Raw genomic sequence first — 25,904 nt, forward strand, 5'->3', positions numbered from 1 at the left:
GGAATGCCAAGGCCTGGGGGCAAACACCAGAAGCTAGAAGAGAGGCATGGGAAGGTTCTCCCTCCTTGGGGAGTTGATTCCAGTAGGAACCAACCCTGCCGACAACTTGATTTCAGACTTCTGGCTTTTAGGACTGTGCGAGAATAAATTTCTGTTGTTTTAAGCTTAGTTTGTGGTGCTTTGTTACAGCAGCCTTAAGAAACCAAGACAGGGACTAAATTTGTATGGTCTGGTAGAAATACTAACTAAAACAAAAAACTGACTGCCGCTGGCTCCTGGCTTCCAAGGCAGTGGTAAAATCCATGATTCATTGTTTGTAGGAAAGCACCTTATATGGAGTCCTACCCCTGTCATAGGGGTTGGTAAGCTCTGTCCTGCAAACCAGATCCAGCCCGCTGCCTGCAAGCTAAGAATGGTTTCTACAGTATGGATATAGGAACCAAAAAGCAGATTTCAAGGTGGACTTTCTCTAGAAAAATGTAGCCCTTTGGAAAGCAATACATTGGACAGGGTTCTGGACCTTCCTGCAGTGCATTGGATGGGGACTTGGGGTATTTTATTTGGTTATAAGTGAAGAATAATTCAAACAGAATAGAGAACTTGAGAACTGAGAGTAATGACTAGCACATAGTAAGCCCTCAGTAAAGTTGCTCTTGTAACTAGCTATCGTTTTCTGGAATACATAGGGAAACATACCACTTGGCCCTGATGGAATACCTGCCGAGAAAGAAAGAAACAAAGGAAGCTCAGCTGCTTTTCAGCTCAAAAGGAAAAGGTGTGGGTGATGTGATAGTTTCAAAACACGCCTGCAAGGTCTGAAATACGCCTTGCATGAAGAGGTGGAGTCTAATTCTCCTCTCCTTGAGGATGGTCTGGACTAGTGACTTGCTCCTAAGGAATAGAATGCTGGAGAAGTGACACTTCTGAGGGCTAAGTCATAAAGAATGATACGGCTTTGGTTTCTCTCTGTTTCTCTCTCTTTGCCTGCCCCCACCCTGTCTCGACATGCCTTAGTTGCTGAGCTTCCCTGGAGCCGCCATGCTGGAGGGTCCATGAGGTGAGCCCACATACTGAGAAAGATGCCAGAGGAGCTCCAGCGTGGTCCAGCCCCGGTTGTTTTGAGTTGTCCCAATCTAGCAACCAGACAGGTGTGAGGAAAATAGTCTTTGAGATGACGCCAGCCTCAGTCACAGTCTGACTGCCAACACATGAGAGACTTTGAGGGAGACTGCCAGGCCGAGCCCAGAATGTTGAGAGATAATAGTAATAAGTGGTTGTTGTTGTTTTATACCGCTAAATTTTGGGGAGGGTTGTTAAGCAGCAAAAGATAACTGGAATAATGTACTCATCTCCTGCTGTACCAAGAATTTTTAAAAGTGAGGTTGATTGCCTCATATAAAAGGAGAGTAATTTATATTATATTGAGATTTCTTTCTTTTTTTAATTTTTAATTTTTTTTAAGACTTTATTTATTTATTTGAGAGAGAGTGAGAGGCAGAGGGAGAGGGAGAAGCAGGCTCTCTGTTCAGAGGGAGCCCGATGGGAGGCTCCACCCCAGGACCCTGGGGTCATGACCTAAGCCAAAGGCAGGCGCTTAACCGGCTGAGCCACTCAGGCGCCCCCAGATTTATTTATTTCTTCCTTCCTTCCTTTCTTATTCTTCCTTCCTTTATTATTCTTTTTCTTTCTTCTTTCTTTCTTTCTTTCTTTCTTTCTTTCTTCTTTCTTTCCTTCTTTCTTTCTTTCTTTCTTTCAAAAGAGGGAGAGTGCATGCACAAGTGATGGAGGGGGACAGATGGAGAGGGAGAGGGAGAGAATCTTAAGCAGGCTCCCCACTCAGGGTGGAGTCTGATGCAGGGATCGATCTCACAACTGTGAGATTAGGACCTGAGCCAAAATCAAGAGTCAGACACTTAACCAACTGAGCCACCCAGGCACCCCTATATTGAGATTTCCTTATGTTCAAGTCTTTATTTCACTGACAGATGATGGAATTTAGGGAAGAAGTTGATATGTCAGATGGAGGTTTCATTTATTTTAATTCAGGCATATGACTAACTTATGGAAACAGAAAAAATTTACCAAACCTCTTTCACAGAGCAATGACTTCTAGAATGTAAGGGCTTTGAGATATCCACCTTATTGTATGTAGAATAACTCACAAGATGGTACTTTCAGACTGATGATAGATATAACATCCAGATTCCTTGAATTTGAGACTACAAGGAGGAAGGACCCTGGTGAATTCTTCAGAAGGTTCTCTGGTTGGGCTGTGAAAGACACATGGCTAGAGCAGATGGCCCTTGTTCCCAGTTGCTGATCTGCCTTCATTCGAGAGAATGAAAAGCTGCTTTAAAATTTCATACCCAATTATGTTACAGGCTGGCTTCTCTAGAGATCAGACTCTGACGTGAAATGTAATGTGCAGGATGTTTATTAAGGAGTACCCTTGGGCTCGGCACCTGTAGAAGGGAGAAGAGGAAGCAAGTTTGGGAAAAGAGGTCAAGCTGCCATGTGGGCTTGACATCAGCCTCAGTCAACTCTCAGGGGTGCTTGAGCACTAAAAGGGCCCATCAGAGTTGTCCCATGTTGGGCTGGAAGGGCTGAGCCTCTGTACTCCTACTGGACTCAGTCATTGGATGGGGACTGCCTGAGGAAGGGCATGACCTTGGGCAATGTCGCTCTGCAGCCGATACAGTTCCTAATGGCTAAGAGCTGAAGGCTGCTGGCCCATGGCACTTCCAGCAGCTGAGTCTACAAGTCCTCCCTTATAGAGCCCTCTCTGTGGTGCATCACTGTGACCACCACAAATTGCTTAGTGCTTCAAAACAGATGAAAACTTAGTCTTAGTGTGGATCATCCATTTTGTGTTCTAAGTATGACTTTGGACTACAAACACCAGGGTTCCAACCAGGGCAATGAGTTCAAGTGGAACTGACTGATCTTTGAGAAAAGGAGACTCAAGAAGATGACAAAGTCTTTCATGGAGTTTTAGGGAGGATTTTATGAACCTCTGAATTATTCTAAAGTTTTTGGCTATGTGGCCAAATTCTGGGCAAAGTTTGTATCAACTCAAGGCTATGAGTGTATTTTGGGGTCTGACTGTGAACTGCATATCTATGACTTTTTATTTGGCTGAGTTTGGATTTGACATCTCTTACTGCTCACTGGACTTGAAAAAAATTTTTAAGTAAAATTATTAAGGACACAGGATTTAATTTAAAAAAAAGATTTGGATGTTGTATTGTCAAAAGCCACTTTTCCTGTATCTTGTGATTTAATTATAGAAAACTTGTAATCCCAGGTGATCACGTTATATTTCAAGTTACTACTCTGAAGAATATGGTTTAGTCCAATTGACTTGACAGGAACATGCTCGTGTAGAAAAGAGCTATCCTGCTATCTGTAGAAAGACCTGATTGCAAGGGTGGCCCCTGGCTGGTCTCTGAACTTAGATTTGGGGAGTGTTCCCCCCAATTCCTCACTGATAAGAGAATTGGCTCACAGAGTGCCGAAACTGTTTGTACAAACAGGATGGCTTGTGTTGCACATCTGCTCTCCTTCAGGGTATTTGGAATTGTGGTGCGGGCTTGGCAGAGGCTGACTACATGACCAGCCTCCCCAAAAAACCTTGGGCACCGAGTCTCCAATGAGCTTCCTTAGTAGACAACATTTCATAGGCATTTTCACAATTCAATGCCTGAGGAATTAAGCATATCCTGTGTGACCCCCCTGGGAGAAGACTCTTGGAAGCTCTAGGCTGATTTCCTCTAACTTCTTCCCATACACCGTTCCCCTCTGCCAATTCTGCTTCATATCCTTTCTCTGTAATAAATCACAGCTGTGAGTATGACTGCATGCTGAATCTGGTGAGTCCTCCCAGAGAATTACTGCACCAATGGGGTGGTCTTGGGGACCTCCAACACAATGTTATCGTACATGTACTTAAATCATATTTCTGTCTGACAGTTTACACATGTAAATCATAGTTCTCAATTATACATTTTCCTTAATGAAAGCCAGAAATATACATATTTACTCACAAAATTAGGTGAATGAAGGTTCTGTGGTTAATACAGAAGACAAAGGATAGATTTTAAGGGCTAACTATGGAAATAACTATATCTACTATTAGCCATTTCCATAGAACTGATACAAACTGGGACCAAGAATCTCTAACCAAGAATTCCAGTATATTTTCTAAGGAGCCCCAGAAAGAAGCCTTCACCTCACCACTCCTCATCACCCTTCCCCGCCCTCCACCCCAAACAAAGGTTGGGATGCAGCTCAAGCAATGTAACATTATAACATTAGATGCTTATATTTTTTTCTAAAGAGAGAGACTTCAAGTCAGTGGTATAAACTTCTGTCTTGGGCGCCTGGGTGGCTCAGTTGGTTAAGCGACTGCCTTCGGCTCAGGTCATGATCCTGGAGTCCCTGGATCGAGTCCCGCATCGGGCTCCCTGCTCGGCAGGGAGTCTGCTTCTCCCTCTGACCCTCCCCCCTCTCATGTGCTCACTCTCTCTCATTCTCTCTCAAATAAATAAATAAAATCTTTAAAAAAAAACAAAAAAAAAAAACAAAAAAAAACTTCTGTCTTAAGAAACTAGAAAAAGAAGAGCAAATTAAACTCAAAACAAGTCAAAGAAAGGAAATAATAAAGAGAAAAGCATAAATCAATGCAATCAAAACCAGAAAACGAGTAGAGAAAAAAAATCAATAAATCTGGAAGGCAATTTTTAAAAAATATTAATAAATCGATACACTTCTAACAGACTTCTCAGCAGACTAATTAAATATAACAGCATAGGGTGCCTGGGTGGCTCAGTCAGTTAAGCATCTGCCCCCGACTTGGGTCATAATCTCGGGGTCCTGGGATCGAGCCCCACATCCGGCTCTCTGCTCAACAGGGAGTCTGCTTCTCCCTCTCCCTCTGCCTTCTCCCCCCTGCTCATACTCTGTCTCTGTCTCTCAAATAAATAAATAAATACAATCTTAACAAAAAATAACAGTAGGGCACCTGGGTGGCTCAGTTGGTTAAGTGACTGCCTTCGGCTCAGGTCATGATCCCAGAGTCCCAGGATCGAGTCCGCATCAGCTCCCCGCTCAGTGGGGAGTCTGCTTCTCCCTCTGACCCTACCCCCTCTCGTGCACTCTCTCTCTCTCTCAAATAAGTAAATAAAATCTTTAAAAAAAATAAATAACAGTATAATTCAAACTTATGAGTCAGGCACTATATAATGCTGTTTATATACTTATCTTTTTATCTTATATAATCCTGAAAACAACGTATCTTGGTAAGTAATGTTATACATATTTTTAAAGATGAGAAAACAAAGATTTATAGATTTTGGTTAATTTGCCCAAGGTCACATAGCTGATAAAATCCAGAATTAGTCTTGAACCCAAGTTGTCTGACCTAGACCTTCACCATCATATTATCCTAACTCCTAATACTCTGAAGAGGATACAGAGGTGTCCATCCTGATCCCCATTTTAGGAGCAGCTAACTTTGCTCCCAGCTGCTAGGAATATCTGCTGTTGACAGGTCACAGCTGCATCCCTCACTGGAAATTGATCTGAGCCTGTAGAGAATTGCCTCTCCCACGACTGGATGATGCAGAGCTTCAAAGGAATGACTTCTTTCCCCAATCCGGGAAAACTACAAAACCTCTCTTAGTTCCAGCGTTCTTCATAGGATTGGTTGAGGCTTCAGTTGCAACTATATTGCAAGTCAGTTTCTCCCTGTGCCCAGATCTGCCTTCCCCAAATCTTTGCAGATGTATCTCCCTGGGATGCTCCTTAATAAACCTTTGTACTCAACCCTCTGTCTGAGTTTGCTTCCAGGGAACTAAATTAAATCTCATATTGTGATTAGCTTTTCTTTTAAGATTTTATTTTATTTATTTATTTATTTATTTATTTATTTATTTATTTATTTATTTATAGAGGGCGTTTGTAGGAGGAGGGGCAGAGGGAGAGGGAGAGAGAGCATCCCAAGCAGACTCTGTGCTGAGTGAGGAGCCCTACCCAGGGCTGGATCTCATGACCCTGACATCATGACCTGACCCAAAATCAAGAGTCAGACGCTTAACTGACTGAGTCACCCAGGTGCTCCGTGGTTAGCTTCTCTAAATAAAATTAAATAACCATTGTGCACATTAATACCATTATACATTATGGGAAATAATCATGTGTACTTACTTTCAAATTGTTCAGAAAAAAATGTCCTTTTACTACTCTAACAACTTTTCGGTAAGGGAAAAATTATTTCAAAATAAAAAACATCTTTAAGATGAAAGACATTTTCAGGCAAACAGAATGAGTAAGTTCACCATCCATAAGCTCTTGAAAAGAGTATTGCAAAGGCTAAGTGTCTACTTTAGGAAGAAGAAAATTGAATGAAAAAGAAAGGAGAGGGTTTCAAAGAAAATGAAATCATTAAACATGTTCTTAAATCTAAATAAATATTTAAATCTTTTAAAAAGATTAATTTAAGCTTTTAGGAATGCTTGGATGGCTCAGTCAGTTAAGCATCTGCCTTCAGCTCAGGTCATGATCCCAGGCTACTAGGATAGCGTCCTGAATTGGGCTTCTTGCTCAGCGGGAAGTCTGCTTCTCCCTCTGCCTGCTGCTCCCCCTGCTTGTGCTCTCTCTCTCTCTGACAAATAAATAAATAAAATCTTTTAAAAAATAAATAAACTTTAAAAAAAAAACAGTTAACAATAACAAAAGGATAGCAAGATAGGGTTAAGTTTTTCTAAGGTTTGAGAAGATGTATTGATTAACTTTAGACTGTTAAGTCTAAGACCTGCAAAAGAATAGGTATAAAATTTGTGAATTCAAACCAAATGGAGAGTGGAAGAAGGAATAAAGAAAAACTATCAATCTAATATGAAACAAGAAAAGAAGAAAAGTAAGCAAGGAATAAAACAAAGGTAATTAAAAACTCGTAAAATAAAATGGTAGGAATAAGACCCACTATATTAGTCATTTATAATGCCTATACATTTATATTTACTAATTAGAAGAAATTGGATTAAAAACAATGCAGCTATATTCTGCTAACAAGAGATATAAGTAAACCTTTCACAGAAAAGGAATGAAAAAGTTATTCAGGGATATCAGAATACTCTCAGCTGTAGGCAACTGAATACCTAACTACAAGAGGCTTAAGCAACAAGAACGTTTACTGACTCAGTAAGAAACCTGGAGGTAGGTAGTTCTAAGGCTGGTTCTGTAGATAAATAATGCCATCAAGGGCTTAGGCTCGTTCTATCTCTCCAATATGCCATTCTCAATGTTTCTGAGATATTGGCCTTCATGGTTACAAAATGGCTGCAGCATCTCCCATGATCACATCTCACCTGATAACATCCCAAAAAAGAGGGAAAAAGGATTTCCCCCTAAGTGTCTCTTTATGGAAGAAGCACTTTCCTGGACAGACAGCATACTTCCCCTTTACATCTCTTTGCCGAAGTGGGTCACATCGCCATCTTTAAACCAACCCCACTAGAAGGTAATGAGATGACTAAAACTGGCTTACCCCAACCATGAGTCAAGTATGGGTCTGAAAGAGTATCTACTTTACCTAAGCACTTTGCTGCTGAGTATCTGAACAAAACTGAAGTTCTCCTAACAAGGAAAGAGTGACTGCCTTTGAGTAACTAACTAACCCACTCAAAGTGTCTGTCACACTCAGCAAGGACTAACCAAATTAACATAGTCATAGGAATATCAATATAAGACAAAATGGACTTTAAGACAATGAGAATCAATAAAGGAGAAAGAGAAGCACACAATGAAGAAAAGGAACAATTCACTTGGATGATGTGAAAATCTTGAACCTAAACAGCCTTAAATTAAGCAAAAGTAAAGAAGATAAGCAAAAAGTGGCAAAATTCAAGGAGAAATGAACAAATCATCCACCACATATGAGAGACCCTCACTACCTCAGCTTTGTTACTGAGATCACAAAAATATGCTATGTTTAGCTCGGCCTGGGGGTAGAACGGGACTCAGATGTAGGAGACAGAAATATTCTCTGCCAAGAGGAAGCTATAGGTGGGAGAGATGAGGAAGGCAAGGCCAGTGAGGGATAGCACCGTGGGCTGCCAGCAGCTGGAGAATGGGTTTATGACCCTGAAGAAGGGATCTCAGCAGAACGTCCCCATGCAGGTATAGCATCATGTCGTTAGCCTGGCTTTGTAGCCCAGCTCCACCATTTCCTAGCTGTGAACTTGGGGCAAATATTTAACCTTTCTATGCCTTGGTTTCCTCATAGTAAAATGGAGTGGATATTAATTTTCTTAAAGTTTGTTGTATTAATTATTACACTTTATTTTTTTACTACATTTGTCATTGTTTTGTGATTTCAGTTATTGCTTTTATTTCTTCCAGAGGCGATTTCTCAAAAGTAGTGAGTAGATTAATGAATTTTTGTGTTGGTGACTAATTGGCTGTAGGAATGAAGGGAAGCAATCAGCTTTAAAATCTATCTGACTTGGGGACTATCAGCATAACAATTGTACTAAGGTGTGTGTTTGGGACTGGGTTGGGGGTACTGAAGGTGGAAGAGTATCCTGACTGCTCTATTCTATAATACTACCTCTGTTGGGAGGAGAGTATAGTCTTGTGCTGGAAGCAGCTCACACTGGCTCGCCGGAATTGATGGCTAAATTTTCAGAAGTTTGTGAGCAGTTATTAACCACCATTATTTAGAATTACAGTTGACCCTTGAACAATGCAGGGGTTAGGGGCGGCAACCACTCTTGGATCTTTAGTCAAAAATCCACATATAACTTATGACTCCCAAGAACTTAACTAATAGCCCACTTACAGATAACATAAACTGTTGATTAACATACATTTTGTATATTAGCTGTATTATATGCTATATTCTTACAATAAAGTAAGCTAGAGAGGAGTAAATGTTATTAAGAAAATCATAAGAGAAAGTACATTTACAATACTGTATTGTATCAAAAACATCCGTGTATAAGTAGACCCACACAGTTCAAACCCGCGTTGTTCAAGAGTCAACTTTAAAAATAGATCATATTTTTTAAAATAATAAATACTGAAAAGTCATCACTTCCTAATTATTTTACTACATTTTATTATTGTCTATACTCGAGTTCTTTCTGTCTACTGTATCCCTATGGTAAAATATTATATAATGGTGTGCTACTGTTCATCTCTGCTCAACTCCGCATTCAGAGATATCACATCGGGAACTCAAGTCAGCCATAGTGGGGATATTTACACCATGGAATTGGCAAACACTACAAATCAGGACTTGATTTATTGCTTTGTTAATTGTCTAGACTTCAGAAACCAGTGGAGAATATGTTAATAAGGTAGATTAAATTTAAATGTGTGTCATGTCTGCAGCCATTACATTTTAAAGAACACAAATGAAGAAATATTCTTCCAGCATTTGAAAACTATTCTCCAATTCAGCAAAGAAGGAGCTCATGTCAGTGACAATCAGAGGAGTTCTGACATATGTCTTCATTGTTTCATTTTCATCCTACTTAATGTAAACTGAAGTATCAACCAACATTTATGTAAGAATTATGCTCATTGATGATTGCAACCATAGTTTGGCTACACATATAAGAGTTGGACAAAAATCATTGAAATATTCTGTGAGGATCGATTGGTTATTTGAAATTTACAATAAGGAGTATTGTATATTTTATTATTTGCAAATTATGTGCTATACAACCTCTGTATCCTGAAAATGTATAATAAACAAAAACATATATGCAAATTCTTTTCTCCAGAGAGCTGATTGCTCAATATTTAACAGCACATCACTGGTGGAGATCATGTGTGGTATGATATGGGAGTAAAATATTGTACGCTTTTCTTTGTAAATATGATCTAGATTGTACTCTCTCTGAGAGTTAATGCCTATCTTGAGACATATGCATGTGTGTCTGATTCAGAGGCCAGGAAGGATTGTTGCTTTGTTTTACTCTTCACCTCACCCGAACTTGGAAAGATCTAGACTACTCTGGACCCCTGCAGAATCCTCCCTTCACTTCCTACCCAATGATAGTATTAGTGAGCCTAAATGACTCCTGTTTGGGAAAATGGGCCATGAAGGATTACTATGCTGGCAGAGGAGTGAAGGTATTAGAGACTTACCCCTTGGAAGCTTGAAGAACATGCAGCTCCTGAAAGGGACCTGAACACAGGGAGGAAGGCCAGAAACTGGGTGTGTCCATCAGGTGACTCCCCCTGAGGACTGAACTTGGGGTGGTAGCAGAGTGTTACCACTGAGGGTGGCTTGCCTCACTTCTGAAGTCACATCCTATTTTAGGGGACTGGGCCAGGAGCTTCCGGAGCAAAGTGTGGTGGAGAGGTGGGCACGAGGTCCTCACAACTCACTGATTCAGGACAGATGGGAAAGCTACCCTTTTCCCAAAAAAACACTTCAAATGGGAGAAATGCTGGTTTGTAGAGAAGTTGAAAGGAGCCTGATACTGGGTTATAGAAGTTTGTAGAGAAGCCGAAGGGAGACATTTAGATGAAGTAGAGAAAGGGAAGTTCAGTCCAAAAATGAGGTTGTGCGCTGTTACATCAAGATCAGCTGTGGTTGTGTGGGGGTGTTGACCAAGAAAAGAGGCAGGACAGAATGAAAACAAAAGCAGTTATTTGGGGTCTTAGAATTTCAAATTCCAGGTACACAGATTTGGGTAGCAACCCAAATATTGTCTCCCTAGGGAACGAAGCTCTGGGGTTTTTTGTTTTTTGGTTTTTTTTTTTATTGTTATGTTAATCCCCATACATTACATCATTAGTTTTAGATATAGTGTTCCATGATTCATTGTTTGTGCATAACACCCAGTGCTCCATGCAGAATGTGCCCTCCTCAATACCCATCACCAGGCTAACCCATCCTCCCACCCCCCCGCCAGAACCCTCAGTTTGTTTTTCAGAGTCCATCGTCTCTCATGGTTCTTCTCCCCCTCCGATTTCCCCCCCTTCATTCTTCCCCTCCTGCTACATTCTTCTTCTTTTTTTCTTTCTTAACATATATTGCATTATTTGTTTCAGAGGTACAGATCTGAGATTCAACAGTCTTGCACAATTCACAGCGCTTACCAGAGCACATACCCTCCCCAGTGTCCATCACCCAGTCACCCCATCCCTCCCACCCCACCCCCCACTCCAGCAACCCTCAGTTTGTTTCCTGAGATTAAGAATTCCTCATATCAGTGAGGTCATATGATACATGTCTTTCTCTGTTTGACTTATTTCGCTCAGCATAATACCCTCCAGTTCCATCCACGTCATTGCAAATGGCAAGATCTCATTCCTTTTGATGGCTGCATAATATTTCATTGTATATATATACCACATCTTCTTTATCCATTCATCTGTCGATGGACATCTTGGCTCTTTCCACAGTTTGGCTATTGTGGACATGGCTGCTATAAACATCGGGGTGCACGTACCCTTTCGGGTCCCTACTTTTGTATCTTTGGGGTAAATACCCAGTAGTGCAATTGCTGGATCGTATGGTAGCTCTATTTTCAACTTTCTGAGGAACCTCCATACTGTTTTCCAGAGTGGCTGCACCAGCTTGCATTCCCACCAACAGTGTAGGAGGGTTCCCCTTTCTCCGCATCCCCGCCAACATCTGTCCTTTCCTGACTTGTAAATTTTAGCCATTCTGACTGGTGTGAGGTGGTATCTCATTGAGGTTTTGATTTGGATTTCCCTGATGCCGAGCGATATTGAACACTTTTTCATGTGTCTGTTGGCCATTTGGATGTCTTCTTTGGAAAAATGTCTGTTCATGTCTTCTGCCCATTTCTTGATTGGATTCTTTGTTCTTTTGGTGTTGAGTTTGATGAGTTCTTTATAGATTTTGGATACTAGCCCTTTATCTGATATGTCATTTGCAAATATCTTCTCCCATTCTGTCGGTTGTCTTTTGGTTTTGTTGACTGTTTCCTTTGCTTTGCAAAAGCTTTTTATCTTGATGAAGTCCCAATAGTTCATTTTTGCCCTTGCTTCCCTTGCCTTTGGCGATGTTTCTAGGAAGAAGTTGCTGCGGCTGAGGTCGAAGAGGTTGCTGCCTGTGTTCTCCTTTAGGATTTTGATGGACTCCTGTCTCACATTGAGGTCTTTCAAGCATTTGGAGTCTATTTTTGTGTGTGGTGTAAGGAAATGGTCCAGTTTCATTCTTCTGCATGTGGCTGTCCAATTTTCCCAACACCATTTGTTGAAGAGACTGTCTTTTTTCCATTGGACATTCTTTCCTGCTTTGTCAAAGATTAGTTGACCATATAGTTGAGGGTCCATTTCTGGGCTCTCTATTCTGTTCCATTGATCTATGTGTCTGTTTTTGTGCCAGTACCATACCGTCTTGATGATGACAGCTTTGTAGTAGAGCTGGAAGTCTGGAATTGTGATGCCGCCAGCTTTGCTTTTCTTTTTCAACATTCCTCTGGCTATGCGGGGTCTTTTCTGGTTCCATACAAATTTTAGGATTATTTGTTCCATTTCTTTGAAAAAAGTGGATGGTATTTTGATGGGGATTGCATTGAATGTGTAGATTGCTCTAGGTAGCATTGACATCTTCACAATATTTGTTCTTCCAATCCATGAGCATGGAACGTTTTTCCATTTCTTTGTGTCTTCCTCAATTTCTTTCATGAGTATTTTATAGTTTTCTGAGTACAGATCCTTTGCCTCTTTGGTTAGATTTATTCCTAGGTATCTTATGGTTTTGGGTGCCATTGTAAATGGGATCGACTCCTTAATTTCTCTTTCTTCTGACTTGTTGCTGGTGTATAGGAATGCCACTGACTTCTGTGCATTGATTTTATATCCTGCCACTTTACTGAATTCCTGTATGAGTTCTAGCAGTTTTGGGGTGGAGTCTTTGGGATTTTCCACATAAAGTATCATATCATCTGCAAAGAGTGAGAGTTTGACGACTTCTTTGCCAATTTGGATGCCTTTGATTTCTTTTTGTTGTCTGATTGCTGTGGCTAGGACTTCCAATACTACGTTGAATAGCAGTGGTGATAGTGGACATCCCTGCCGTGTTCCTGACCTTAGGGGGAAAGCTCTCAGTTTTTCCCCATTGAGAATGATATTTGCTGTAGGTTTTTCATAGATGGCTTTTATGATATTGAGGTATGTACCCTCTATCCCTATACTCTGAAGAGTTTTGATCAAGAAAGGATGCTGTACTTTGTCAAATGCTTTTTCTGCATCTATTGAGAGGATCGTATGATTCTTGTTCTTTCTTTTGTTAATGTATCGTATCACGTTGATTGATTTGCGGATGTTGAACCAACCTTGCAGCCCAGGGATAAATCCAACTTGGTCGTGGTGAATAATCCTTTTAATGTACTGTTGGATCCTATTGGCTAGTATTTTGGTGAGAATTTTTGCATCCATGTTCATCAGGGATATTGGTCTGTAATTCTCCTTTTTGATGGGGTCTTTGTCTGGTTTTGGGATCAAGGTAATGCTGGCCTCATAAAATGAGTTTGGAAGTTTTCCTTCCATTTCTATTTTTTGGAACAGTTTCAGAAGGATAGGTATTAATTCTTCTTGAAATGTTTGGTAGAATTCCCCTGGGAAGCCATCTGGCCCTGGGCTTTTGTGTTTTGGGAGATTTTTGATGACTGCTTCTATTTCCTTAGTGGTTATAGGTCTGTTCAGGTTTTCTATTTCTTCCTGGTTCAGTTTTGGTAGTTGATACATCTCTAGGAATGCATCCATTTCTTCCAGGTTATCTAATTTGCTGGCATAGAGTTGCTCATAATATGTTCTTATAATTGTTTGTATTTCTTTGGTGTTGGTTGTGATTTCTCCTCTTTCATTCATGATTTTGTTGATTTGGATCATTTCTCTTTTCTTTTTGATAAGTCTGGCCAGGGGCTTATCAATTTTGTTAATTCTTTCAAAGAACCAGCTCCTAGTTTCGTTGATCTGTTCTACTGTTCTTTTGGTTTCTATTTCATTGATCTCTGCTCTGATCTTTATTATTTCTCTTCTCCTGCTGGGTTTAGGCTTTATTTGCTGCTCTTTCTCCAGCTCCTTTAGGTGTAGGGTTAGGTTGTGTACTTGAGACCTTTCTTGTTTCTTGAGAAAGGCTTGTATTGCTATATACTTTCCTCTTAGGACTGCCTTTGCTGTATCCCAAAGATTTTGAATAGTTGTGTTTTCATTTTCATTAGTTTCCATGACTTTTTTTAATTCTTCTTTAATTTCCTGGTTGACCCATTCATTCTTCAGTAGGATGCTCTTTAGCCTCCATGTATTTGAGTTCTTTCCGACTTTCCTCTTGTGATTGAGTTCTAGTTTCAAAGCATTGTGGTCTGAAAATAGGCAGGGAATGATCCCAATCTTTTGGTACCGGTTGAGACCTGATTTATGACCTAGGATGTGATCTATTCTGGAGAATGTTCCATGGGCACTAGAGAAGAATGTGTATTCCGTTGCTTTGGGATGGAATGTTCTGAATATGTCTGTGAAGTCCATTTGGTCCAGTGTGTCATTTAAAGTCTTTATTTCCTTGTTGATCTTTTGCTTAGACGATCTGTCCATTTCAGTGAGGGGGGTGTTAAAGTCCCCCACTATTATTGTATTGTTGTCAATGTGTTTCTTTGCTTTTGTTATTAATTGCCTTATATAATTGGCTGCTCCCATGTTAGGGGCATAGATATTTACAATTGTTAGATCTTCTTGTTGGATAGACCCTTTAAGTAGGATATAGTGTCCTTCCTCATCTCTTATTACAATCTTTGGTTTAAAATCTAATTTGTCTGATATAAGGATTGCCACCCCAGCTTTCTTTTGGTGTCCATTAGCATGGTAAATGGTTTTCCACCCCCTCACTTTCAATCTGGGGGTGTCTTTGGGTCTAAAATGAGTCTCTTGCAGACAGCATATTGATGGGTGTTGTTTTTTAATCCAATCTGATAGCCTGTGTCTTTTGATTGGGGCATTTAGCCCATTTACATTCAGGGTAACTATTGAAAGATAGGAATTTAGTGTCATTGTATTGCCTGTAAAGTGACTGTTACTGTATATTGTTTGTGTTCCTTTCTGGTCTATGTTGCTTTTAGGCTCTCTCTTTGCTTAGAGGACCCCTTTCAAGATTTCTTGTAGGGCTGGTTTCGTGTTTGCAAATTCCTTTAGTTTTTGTTTGTCCTGGAAGCTTTTTATCTCTCCTTCAATTTTCAATGACAGCCTAGCTGGATATAGTATTCTTGGCTGCATATTTTTCTCATTTAGTGCTCTGAATATGTCCTGCCAGTCCTTTCTGGCCTGCCAGGTCTCTGTGGATAAGTCTGTTGCCAATCTAATGTTTCTACCGTTGTAGGTTACATATCTCTTGTCCCGAGCTGCTTTCAGGATTTTCTCTTTGTCTCTGAGACTCGTAAGTTTTACTATTAGATGTCGGGGTGTTGACCTATTTTTATTGATTTTGAGAGGAGTTCTCTGTGCTTCCTGGATTTTGATGCCTGTTTCCTTCCCCAAATTAGGGAAGTTCTCTGCTATAATTTGCTCCATTATACCTTCTGCCCCCCTCTCTCTTTCTTCTTCTTCTGGGATCCCAATTATTCTAATGTTGTTTCGTCTTATGGTATCATTTATCTCTCGAATTCTGCCCTCGTGATCCAGTAGTTGTTTATCTCTCTTTTTCTCAGCTTCTTTATTTTCCATCATTTGGTCTTCTATCTCACTGATTCTTTCTTCTGCCTCATTTATCCTAGCAGTTAGCGCCCCCATATTTGATTGCACCTCATTAATAGCCTTTTTGATTTCTACTTGGTTAGATTTTAGTTCTTTTACTTCTCCAGAAAGGGTTTGTCTAATAACTTCCATGCTTTTTTCAAGCCCAGCTAGTATCTTTAAAGTGATGATTCTGAACTCTAGATCTGACATCGTACTAATGTCCGTATTGAGTAGGTCCCTGGCAGTCAGTACTACCTCTTGTTCTTTTTGTTGAGGTGGTTTCTTCCGTCTTGTCATTTTGCCCAGAGGAGAATAGATTAATGAGAGAACAAAATGCTAACAGGGTAACAACGTCCCCAGAAAATATACTCTAAACAAATCAGAAAAGACCTGAAGCAGTGGGAAAAGAAAGGGAAAGAGAGAAAAAAGAAAAAGAAAGAAAAAAAGAAAAAAGAAAAAGATAAAGATAAAGATAAAAACAAACAATAACAGAACAAAACAAAACAAAAACAGAATGTGATCAAATATGATCAGGCTGGTGCATAGATCAGTGCCACATACTAGATTTTGGGTGTATTTTGGTCTGTTAAAAGAAAGTGCCTCCCAAAATTTTAAAGAAAGAAAAACTTATATATGTACAAAAATAAGGGTTGATATGATGAAGGGATGGAATATGACTGTAAAGATGGAAATTATAAAAAATTTTATAAAAGGATTTGATAAGTTGTTTGAAAAAAGAAAGAAGAGGATTTAAAAAAAAAAAGAAAAAAGGGAGAGAATGTGATCAGGTAGGGGAGTAGAAAAAAACCATACACTAGAGATTTAGAGTATATTTTGATCTGTTAGAAGAAACTATCTCAAAATTTTAAAGAGAGAACAACTTATATATATATATGCCAAAAATACAGGTAACTACTATGAAGGGATAGAATATGACTTTAAAAATGAAAAATAAAAATGTTTTTTTTTTTAAAAAGGGATTGATAAGATGTTGGTTGAAAAAGGGAAAAAGAAAAATTCAAAAAAAAAGAAAAAAAGACAGTTAAAAAAAATAATTTACTTTGAAAGAGTAAAGAATCATGGGGAAAAAAAGCAATGAGTTCTGTGCTGTATTCCCCTAGCGCTGGAGTTCTGCCGTTCTCATTGATCGGTAAACTTGGTCTTGGCTGGCTGTTCTCGCTGATCTTCTGGGGGAGGGGCCTGTTGCCGTGGTTCCCAAATGTCTTTGCCGGAGGCAGAATTGCCCCGCCCTTGCCGGTCCCGGCTAAGCAATCTGCTCGGGTTTGCTCTCGGGAGCTTTTGTTCCCTGCAAGCTTTCCGTACAGCTTTGGAGGCGGAGAGTGAAAATGGCGGCCTCCCAGTCTCCGCCCCGGAGGAGCCGAGAACTCGGGGTCCCGCTCCTCAGCGAGCCCCCAGAGAAAAGCAGTCAGTCACTCCCATCTCCCCGGTCTCCGGCCTCACTCTGTGCTCACCCGGCCTGTGACTGCGCGTTTCTATCTCTGGCACCCGACCCGGGGTGGAGTCTCCAAACCCAGCAGATCCCCGCGGTGCACTCCCGCACCTCTCCTCCCGGGGGAAGAAGGTGAGTCTCTCCGGATCTGCCGCTTGTTGGGTCCCTGCTGGAGGAGCAGTGGCCCGACTGTGCCACGGACCACGGTTTATGGCAACCCCGAGCTGAGAGCCCGCGCCTGGGCTCCGTCTCTGCAGCTGGCTTCCCTGCTCCGATACCTGGGAGCTCTGCCGCACTCAGGCACCCCCGGTCTTTCTGTGACCCCGAGGGTCCTGAAACCACACTGTCCCGCGAGCGTTCACCCCCCACTTAGCCACCGGAGTGACGTCCCTCAGCGGAGCAGACTTCTAAAAGTTCCGATTCTGTGCTCCGCGGCTCTATCACTTGCCAGAAGCGGCCGACGGAGGCCCCTCCCCCGCCGTCTATCCTCCCGAATATCGCCTCGGATTCACTTCTCCGCACGTCCTACCTTCCAGAAAGTGGTCGCTTTTCTGTTCAGAGAGTTGTTGCTATTCTTTTCTTCGATCTCCTGTTGAGTTTGTAGGTATTCAGAATGGTTTGATCCCTATCCAGCTGAATTCCTGAGAGGAGACGAAATCCAGGTCTCCTACTCCTCCGCCATCTTGCTCCGCCCCCCAAGCTCTGGGGTTTTTAAAGACAAAACGTGAAGGGTTGTATATGTTGTTTACAAAGAATTTTGATTGGTGTTGGCAGCAGAAAACCAATCTTGGTTAAACCTAACTGGTTGCTAAGGTCATCTCCGAGCAGAAGTCAGTTCTGTAGGAACTTGTAGGTGTTTACGCAGAGTTCTTGGAGTGTTTGCTGTATGGCTTAGTTCAGAAGTTCATGGTTCCACCTAGCGAGGATGTGCGTAAGGCCCACCTCCTTAATGGCCTCCCAGCTCTATTTAAAAACTCCTGACATAAATGACTCCATTTCATTTCACCTTTCACAGGTGGACATGGCCACTTCCCAGGCCCTGAGAAGACATTTGCTTCATTGGAAGGAAATGCGGTTCAGGAGGTAGACACCCGTTGAAGGTGGAGAATTGAGAGAGAATAAGCACACAGTGGGAGGGGGTAGGGTACAAAGTGAATAGGAACAAACCCATTTAGGAGAGAAGTCAAGTACTCAAGTACTTCAGGGGCTGATGACGAGTAGCAATTTGCTTTTTCTAGAACTTTCCTTGTTTGGTTTTTAAGACCTGCCATCCTGATCCTCTGATAACTCCTTCCCAGTCCACCCAGGGTTGAAGAACAGGCTTTGAGTCTGAGCAGCTCTCAGACATTGCCGATAATTAAGTAAATTCTTGAAAGAAATCCAGAAATGGCCAGATAAAACTTCCACTATAAATAAATGATTTCCATTTCCCTCTATTTCTTGGAAAATGATAATGTGAGGAAAAAGATAAACTGCTCAGTTCTGGAATCCCAAACTCTGGGGAAAGGAGGGGGTTGATATTAGTTGTAGCTTGGGGTGAGACACCCTGGGGCAAAGGGTCACCACTGCGTGGCTGAGAGCTGTGGCTGGCCCTTCCCTGTCCTCCCCGCCTCCCCTGCTGGCGCGCAGGGTGGTTGGGACTGGATGATGCGCGCCACCTGCAGGCAGAAAGCTGGCGTCTGGGAGAAATCCCCGAGTATTGTTCAGCCTGCTCCTGAGCAGGAATAAAAGCCCAGGGAGTAACCTCTCTTTGGCCCAGCTTTGGGTCTCTTAGAAGACGACATGGAAGGTCCAGTCCTGCAGGGGCAAGCAGCTCTAATTTAGGCTGTGTCTGAGACCTCACCACCTCCTTCACAGAGCAAACAGAAGCCGTTGGGGAGAAGTCCCACCGCTTCCCATCAGCGGTCATTCAGAATCACCTACTTCTGTTCTCCATCTCCGCCTCGCTTCTGGTGCAATGGGAAGTGTTCCTTCCCTACGGTGACTGCCTCCAGAATGCCCTCCCACCTCCTCCTACAACCTGTATCTTCCACCTGCCCTTCACTTCGTTCCACCAGTATTCAAGCATGCCTCAGACTCTTCCATCTTAAAAAATATTTTAAAAGCCAGAAAACAGAAATAACAGCTCCCCAATCCTATCACCCCATACACTGCTGCCTAACTCCTTCTGCCCCTTCACAGTCACACTTCTGCGAAGAGCTGATTATGCTTGGCTGCCTTCGCTTCCTTCCCTTCCTTTCAGACCTCCATCCACTGCCAGGTCCCTCTCCTCTCTCCTCACCTGGAGACAGTGTTTGCGGGGGCCCGCAGTCCAAGAGACCTTGTCTTACATGATATATTGGCAGTGTTTGAATGAAAACCGCTCCTTCCCACTTGAAACACTCTTGTATTACAGGTCAAAGACACATACATTCTAGCCTCTCTCCCGCATTTCTGGCCACACCTCGGTGCTCCCGTCTGGTGGATGCCGCTGTTACCTGGCCAGCCACTCCGACCGTCCATGGATAGCCATGGAGTCGTACTTGACCATCTTTGCTCCCTGTCCACATCTTTCAGCGGGTCCTGCAGCTCTGCCTTCAATACCGACTTGGAATCTCACTCGTTCTCAGAAGGTCCTCCTCTGCCAGCACCCTGGTGTCAGCCACTCACCTGGGACACTACAGTAGCCACGTGGCTGACCTCCCTGCCTCTACTCTAGCTACTAGAGCGCAGCCGGAGTGATTCCGTACCAGTCAGTTATATTATGGGAACCGCCCCCCCTCGTCTCAGCCCTCCAAGATTTTCCTCTGGGTAAGTTAATAAAGGGAAATCTCACTAAAATGGAGCCGGGAGGCCAGAAGGGAGAGCTCACATGGCATACCCCTCCACGTCAATCACAGGAAAAATTGACAATTACCGACCCCCACAGAAGAATCCTCAATAGGAGAGTGTCACCAGTAACAAGCCCCAGGAAGAACTCGCTTACCCTAACTCAGCCAATGAGAAACTGCCATCACCCTGAACTTTTGCCTTTCCCCAATAGACTTTCGTTCAAAACAACCCCTCCCAACTTCTTCCTTCTTGTCCTCAGCTTTGTTGGACTAGCTGATAATTTTTGCAGTAGTTTGCTTGTCCGAAATTGCAATTCTCTGCTATTCCCATTTTGCTGGTAAAATAACTGACTTTTACTTTTAGCATCAACATCCCCATCATCTTTAGGCCTCAGGTCACGTGTCACCTCCCCCTGAATTCTCCCTGAGCTCCCACACCTGGGCTAGGAGGCCCTCCTAATTTGTTCCAGGAACACCTGTATATTCCCTCCAAGAGCACTTACTCCACCATATCCCCACAGCTTTGTTGAGCTCAATGAGGGCAGGAACTGTGTTTGTTGAATCCATCCCAGGTGCATGGCACCTAGTAAATATTCCATAAAGAACTGGGAATGTACTATCCCCCCCTTTCTATATTTCTGGACATATAATATTAACAGATCAGGGAACAAAATGCAAAAGAAAAAAAAGCCAGATACAATTCTGATCATTGGGGCTTATTTGGGGACTTCTCTCTACATTGTAAAGAATCACAGTTTGCCAAGCCATTTTATTTTCTTGTAAAACGGTGCCCTGCAGCAAAAATGAAGTTGTCTTTGTGTTTGTGCGTGGTCAAAGATGTGACTTGAGGGGTGAGTGGCACACAGTACCCGAGCTTAGGGACCCAAGTGCACAAAGGGCGCAGGACCAGTTGCTTGGAGTGGCGATGACCAATCAGCCTTCGCTGTGGGCCAGAGCTGAAGGTGAAGGACTGCGGGGGTCGACACACGGACTAGTTCGATCCTGGCACAGCTATTTACAGCCACAGGCAGAAACTAATGTCAGGGGAGGAGTTTTCTGGGAAATGAAACCGAAACCTAAAGGGACAAAGTTTGCCACACTCAGTCGGGGTGGGTCGAACAGCGGGGACAGATGAACGGAGCTGAGGATGGCTGCGCTCGGCTCCTTCCCACTGCTGGTCGAAGGGTCCTGGGGCCCCGACCCCCCGAAGAACTTGAGCACCAAGTTGCAGATGTACTTCCAGAGCTCGAGGAGATCCGGAGGCGGGGATTGTGAGATCCGCCAGAAGCCCGGCACCCCGTCCCGCTTCCTGGTGTTCTTCCATCTAGAGGACGGTGAGGGGTGTAAGGGTGGGCGTGAGAGGGGACAACCGGGGTCTTCCCGCAGGGTAACTAGGAACCGGGGCGCACAGCGGGAGACCCCGCCCGGCTCCGGCAGCAGCCTTAGGGGAGGGGGGGCGCGGGGCTGCAGACCCGACGAAGAGTGAGCGAGGGGCGAGAAGCGCTCCCAGGTGCTGCCTGGAGGTGGCGGCAGAACCGCGCAAGTGAGTTCTAACGCTAAACTTGCAGCGCGATGAAACGGAAAAGAGTTGATAGGCTGCTTCACTCACCTCCTTTTACAAGGCGACCTACTGTGTTAGGGGCGGAGTTGCTCTTCCATTGCAGTTTTTTTCCTTCCTATTAAAGCAGCTGTTCTAGAACTCCAAAGATTGATGGGAGCACAATTTGAAGGGAAGAGAAAATTTCCAGGGAGAGTCACACATCTAAACTGATTCCTGAGGGCCAATTCCGTTCCTGACAGGCAGGATATTGGGGAGGACTCTTCCGATGGGAGCACACTGCATGGACAGGTGCTGGGGGCAGGGAAGCACGGGGCATCCTCAGGCGACATGCAGAGCGCCCTCAGGGAGGTTTGGGTTGAGTGGTGACTCTATTAATCCCTGTGTACAAGCAAGATCTGCAGACGGGCTGAGAAATTTCAGAAGGCTAAGCCGGCGGGGGGGGGGGGGGGGGGTAGGGTACCTATATTTTAAAAATCTTAGGCCTTCTGTCATTAAACCTCCTTCTTGTGAAGTGGTGGAGAGGAAATTAAGGCTAAGAGAAAGTTGGGTTGAGATGGCAGAGGACCTTGAATTACACCATAAAGACTATGAACTTTCCCCTAGGTAGGCAGAGGAGAGACATGTCCAAATATACTTTAAATTTGGTTGAAAATAAGTACCTTGACTTCTGTTGGGAGAGACCCTGGAAATCACTTTTAGGAGATCCATGCGATGTTCTAGGTGAGGACAGCTGAGTCCTTGAAACATGAAAATCAGCATGTGCATGGAAGATATGTATTCGTGTACTATTCTGGATTTGGTAACTGAGGTCAATGCTCTGAGAGAGAGGGATGGAGAGGGAGAGCCCCCCTTTTCTTCAGTTATTTTTTAGGTGGGGAAAAAAAGGTGTTAAAGGAATGTGAGGAGTCAGCGGGATTTTCCTACAGGTCGTGAGATTCTCAGTGTTTCTGGGGTCACTTGGAGGAGGTATGAAAGTGTTGTCTAAAAGCACATTGGGTGTAAATATAGAAAGTTATTGGAGGACTGCTTGCTGTTGATCAACACACAGAATCTTCGTTGAGGGTGCGCTGGTACCTCTTCCCTCGGTTTCAGGGTGGTCCTTGGACTGGGAGCAGGGGTGACATTCTGAGTTTATGTGGGTTGGGAGTTTTGAACTCCCCCCAACCCTCACCCCAGGCAGTTGAGCGGCTGAGTTCTCCCCCTACCCTTGCTGTTAGCTTTAGGAAAGGGAGGATAAGCACCCACCCAATTATTATCTGCTGGGTCAAGACACCACCAGGTCTGTAGTGAGAGGCCTGTGAGCTGCTGGTCCCGGAGCGTGCACTTTTTCCTTTGGAATCTCATAGGAAAGGAAGTGGACAAGCACTGATTCTACCTTCCCGTCGCTGGATCTGGAGAAGCATTTGAGCCAGAGGAGAGGCAATGAGGCTTACCTGAGAGAAACTGGCATGCTCTAAGCAGAGATCTGGAAAGGAAGAAATGAAACCCAGAGAGTAGAAGGGTTCCCCAGTGAAGTGTGTGTAGGGGGAGGCAGGTGGGGGACAGGAGACCTACTAGGCTCAGAGCCCTTAGGAAAACAAAGTACCGAGTTTTCCAAGGCCTCATTTCACTGAGGAATGCTCGGAAGGGCGGCTGTGCAATGTAAGCCATTTCCCCTGGACTTCATTTTCCTCAAGGAGTTTTACCACTTTGATTGCAACTGTCAACATCATAAGGGCCTGGCCCTTAGGGACACTTACTTCTTTAGAATCCTCTTATCCTCCCGAGTGGTTCTCAAATTGGGGCCACTGGCCTCTGCGTCTGACTCGCAACAGACTAAACAGACCCAGTGCCTGCTGCCTCTTGGAGATTTAGGAACCCCGGGGGTGGGTGAGCGGGACTCTGTGTGCTTGACCAGCACTCCGGGGGGCCCTGGTGTGCTAAACTTTGGGAAGCCCTGTTGTTTGTTGCCAACCCTGAATGAACAAAAAAGGGAGATGATTAGGAGAAAATACAAACAGCATAAAAATACCAACAGCACAAAATACACTTTTGTGTCAATAACATCATTCTGTTCTAGCCCTGAACGCAGAAATGGTGGCAGTCTCCCCAACAGGCTTCCTTCCTCTCATCACCCAGCCCACGAAACCTTTTATGGGCAAGGGCCCTGGGGGCGGGGAAGAGGGGTGTGTGTGGCAGGAAGTGCCTATTCAGTTTCAGTTTCCTACCTGAGGAGCTATTGCCCCAGTAACAGGTTGTCAGAAATTTGCTAACAATGGTTGACCGCACCCCCCCCCCCCAGCGGTCCTGGTCCTCGGGCACTGGTTCTTCCGCAGGGATTCCCCCCCCCCCCAGGAAGTGGCCTCACCAGGTGCGACGCACCGTGTAGCACTACTTTCTTCACATGATTCATGTAGCAAGAATGAGCCCAACAGCACTGCTCTGTAGAAATTAGTGTATAGCTGGGATGCCTGGGTGGCTCAGTCAGTTAAGCTTCTGCCTTTGGCTCAGGTCATGATCTCAGCGTCCTGGGATCGAGCCCTGCATCAGGGTCCTGGGATCAAGCCCCACATCAGGCTCCCTGCTCAGTGGGGAGCTTTTTTCTCCCTCTCTCTCTGCCCCTCCCCCTGCTCATGCTCTCTCTCTTTCTCAAATAAATAAATAAAATCTTTAAAAAAAGAAGAAATTAGTGTATAGCAAACAGAAGTATTTGGAAGCTGTATCTTACTTTTAAATAGTTCACTCAATTTCTGAGAAGTCCAGTGTAAATTAACTTATTAAGCCCTGTTTCAGATGTGTGCATTTATCATCCTTTCGGGTCATAATTTGGCTTCTGATAATTTTCAGTCTGTTCGGGGTAAGGGAACCCATTTCCTCTTTAAGTAAAATTAAATGTCAGTGGTCTGAGGTTGGTGCAGAAGGGAGACTGTCCACATGGGGAAGGGTGGCTGGACATCAGGGTTTCAGCTCTTTTTCCTCCCAGAGTCCCCTTGTCCTTGTGGCGGGTCACTTACTCCTATTGCTACTGTCTGCTCTCTCGAAATCCTGGTGCCCTGCATATTATGCACAATCTCAGAACAGGCTTTTGCATTTAGATGTCTGGATAAGACTCTCCCAAAGTCTAGGGGATTATAAAAGGAATGCATCACAGAAGCCCACGACTCTAGACAACTTGGCTTACAAAAATTGACTTGTTCTCAGGCTTCAGGCTTCAGGGGTCATATGGGGTCCTCAGCCCTCCCGCTAGCTTAGGACAGCCCCTCAGGAGTCCATGTGAAAACATCTGTTATCTCATGAAGAGTGAAAGTAGAGTCTGGCGTTCTTTCTCATATTGTTTCTGGGGCCCGTTTCTGAGTTGGCATCCAGTGAAGGCCTCACACCTCCTGCCCTTTCGTGGATGATTGAGGTGGGAAAGCTATTCCAGCTCCTTCTTATGAAAGATCCCCTATATCCTTGGCCTCTCCACCCATCCACACCGGCATGCAAGATAGTGGCCCAACATGCACATCAGAGCCACGTGTGGGAGGAGTAGGGCACTCTCAGAGGTTCCCCTTCACCCTGACCTCTTTGCACCAGCTGACTATGTTGAGCACGCCTCCTCCTCTAAGCTGGCCCCTTGCCGGTTCTCCATGGCCTGAGATGCACTGATTTTCCTTTTCTCTCTCTGGCTGCTCCGGCTTATAATTATAAACTTACACTTGCATAGCTCTTGTGGGTGTTACAAAATTCATTCACAGACACTGTTTCAAGGGAGGAAACAGACTCAAGAAGTTAAGATATTTTCTCAGTGTCACTCATCTCGTTTTTGGCAGAGTTGGAATTTAAATCCAAGTCTTCGGACTCTTATGTTACTGTTCAGTTTTTTCACTACAACCCAGCTGTCTGCTGTGCTAATTCTTTTTTTTTTTTTTTTTTTAATTTCTCCCATCCCTTCTTTTCTACTCCTTTTACTATTGGATGTGAGGCTCTTATCATCACAGGTTAAGGAACTGAATGAAACAGCTTTTTCACTAGGCTCCTGGCCATTGTACTCTTGGTCACTCAAATTGCCTTCCGAAAACACAGCTTTCATTGGGCCATGTCCCAGCACCCAGTCTTCGCTGGGTTCACCATGAGGCATACTTTGATTATTTCCCTTCACTTGTGGAATAAATATTGTTACCTTTCTTAGTGCCTCCTGAGCATTATGGACTGTACTAAGTCCTTTATAATGTTTTTTAATTTAATCCATGTAACACCTATATAAGACAGTCTTCATTAATTACTTATTAATAGACAAGAAGACTGAGGCTTTGCAAGTAAGACTTATTAAGGAACATGCCCAGGGGTTAAAAAAAATAAGGGTAAAGATGGGATTGAAACCCAGGTGTACTTGCTAAACTTTTCT

At 43.5% G+C, this 25,904-nt stretch overlaps 1 protein-coding gene across 3 annotated transcripts in view; it reads left to right on the top strand.

Moving 5' to 3' along the window:
• Positions 1-21,058: 21,058 nt before the first annotated feature.
• PARP14 (poly(ADP-ribose) polymerase family member 14) overlaps positions 21,059-25,904 on the top strand; it is a 43,223-nt gene continuing 38,377 nt past the window's right edge. For 2 of the 3 annotated variants that reach the window (XM_036106772.2, XM_078066695.1), the window contains exon 1: positions 21,059-21,311. In XM_036106772.2, coding sequence (XP_035962665.1) covers positions 21,125-21,311 — 187 coding nt within the window. In that variant the 5' untranslated portion in view covers positions 21,059-21,124. The remainder of the gene's footprint in view (positions 21,312-25,904) is intronic. The other variant, XM_036106770.2, reaches the window with a different exon arrangement.

Source organism: Halichoerus grypus, chromosome 1 (genome assembly GCF_964656455.1).
Source record: "Halichoerus grypus chromosome 1, mHalGry1.hap1.1, whole genome shotgun sequence".
Taxonomy (NCBI): domain Eukaryota; kingdom Metazoa; phylum Chordata; class Mammalia; order Carnivora; family Phocidae; genus Halichoerus; species Halichoerus grypus.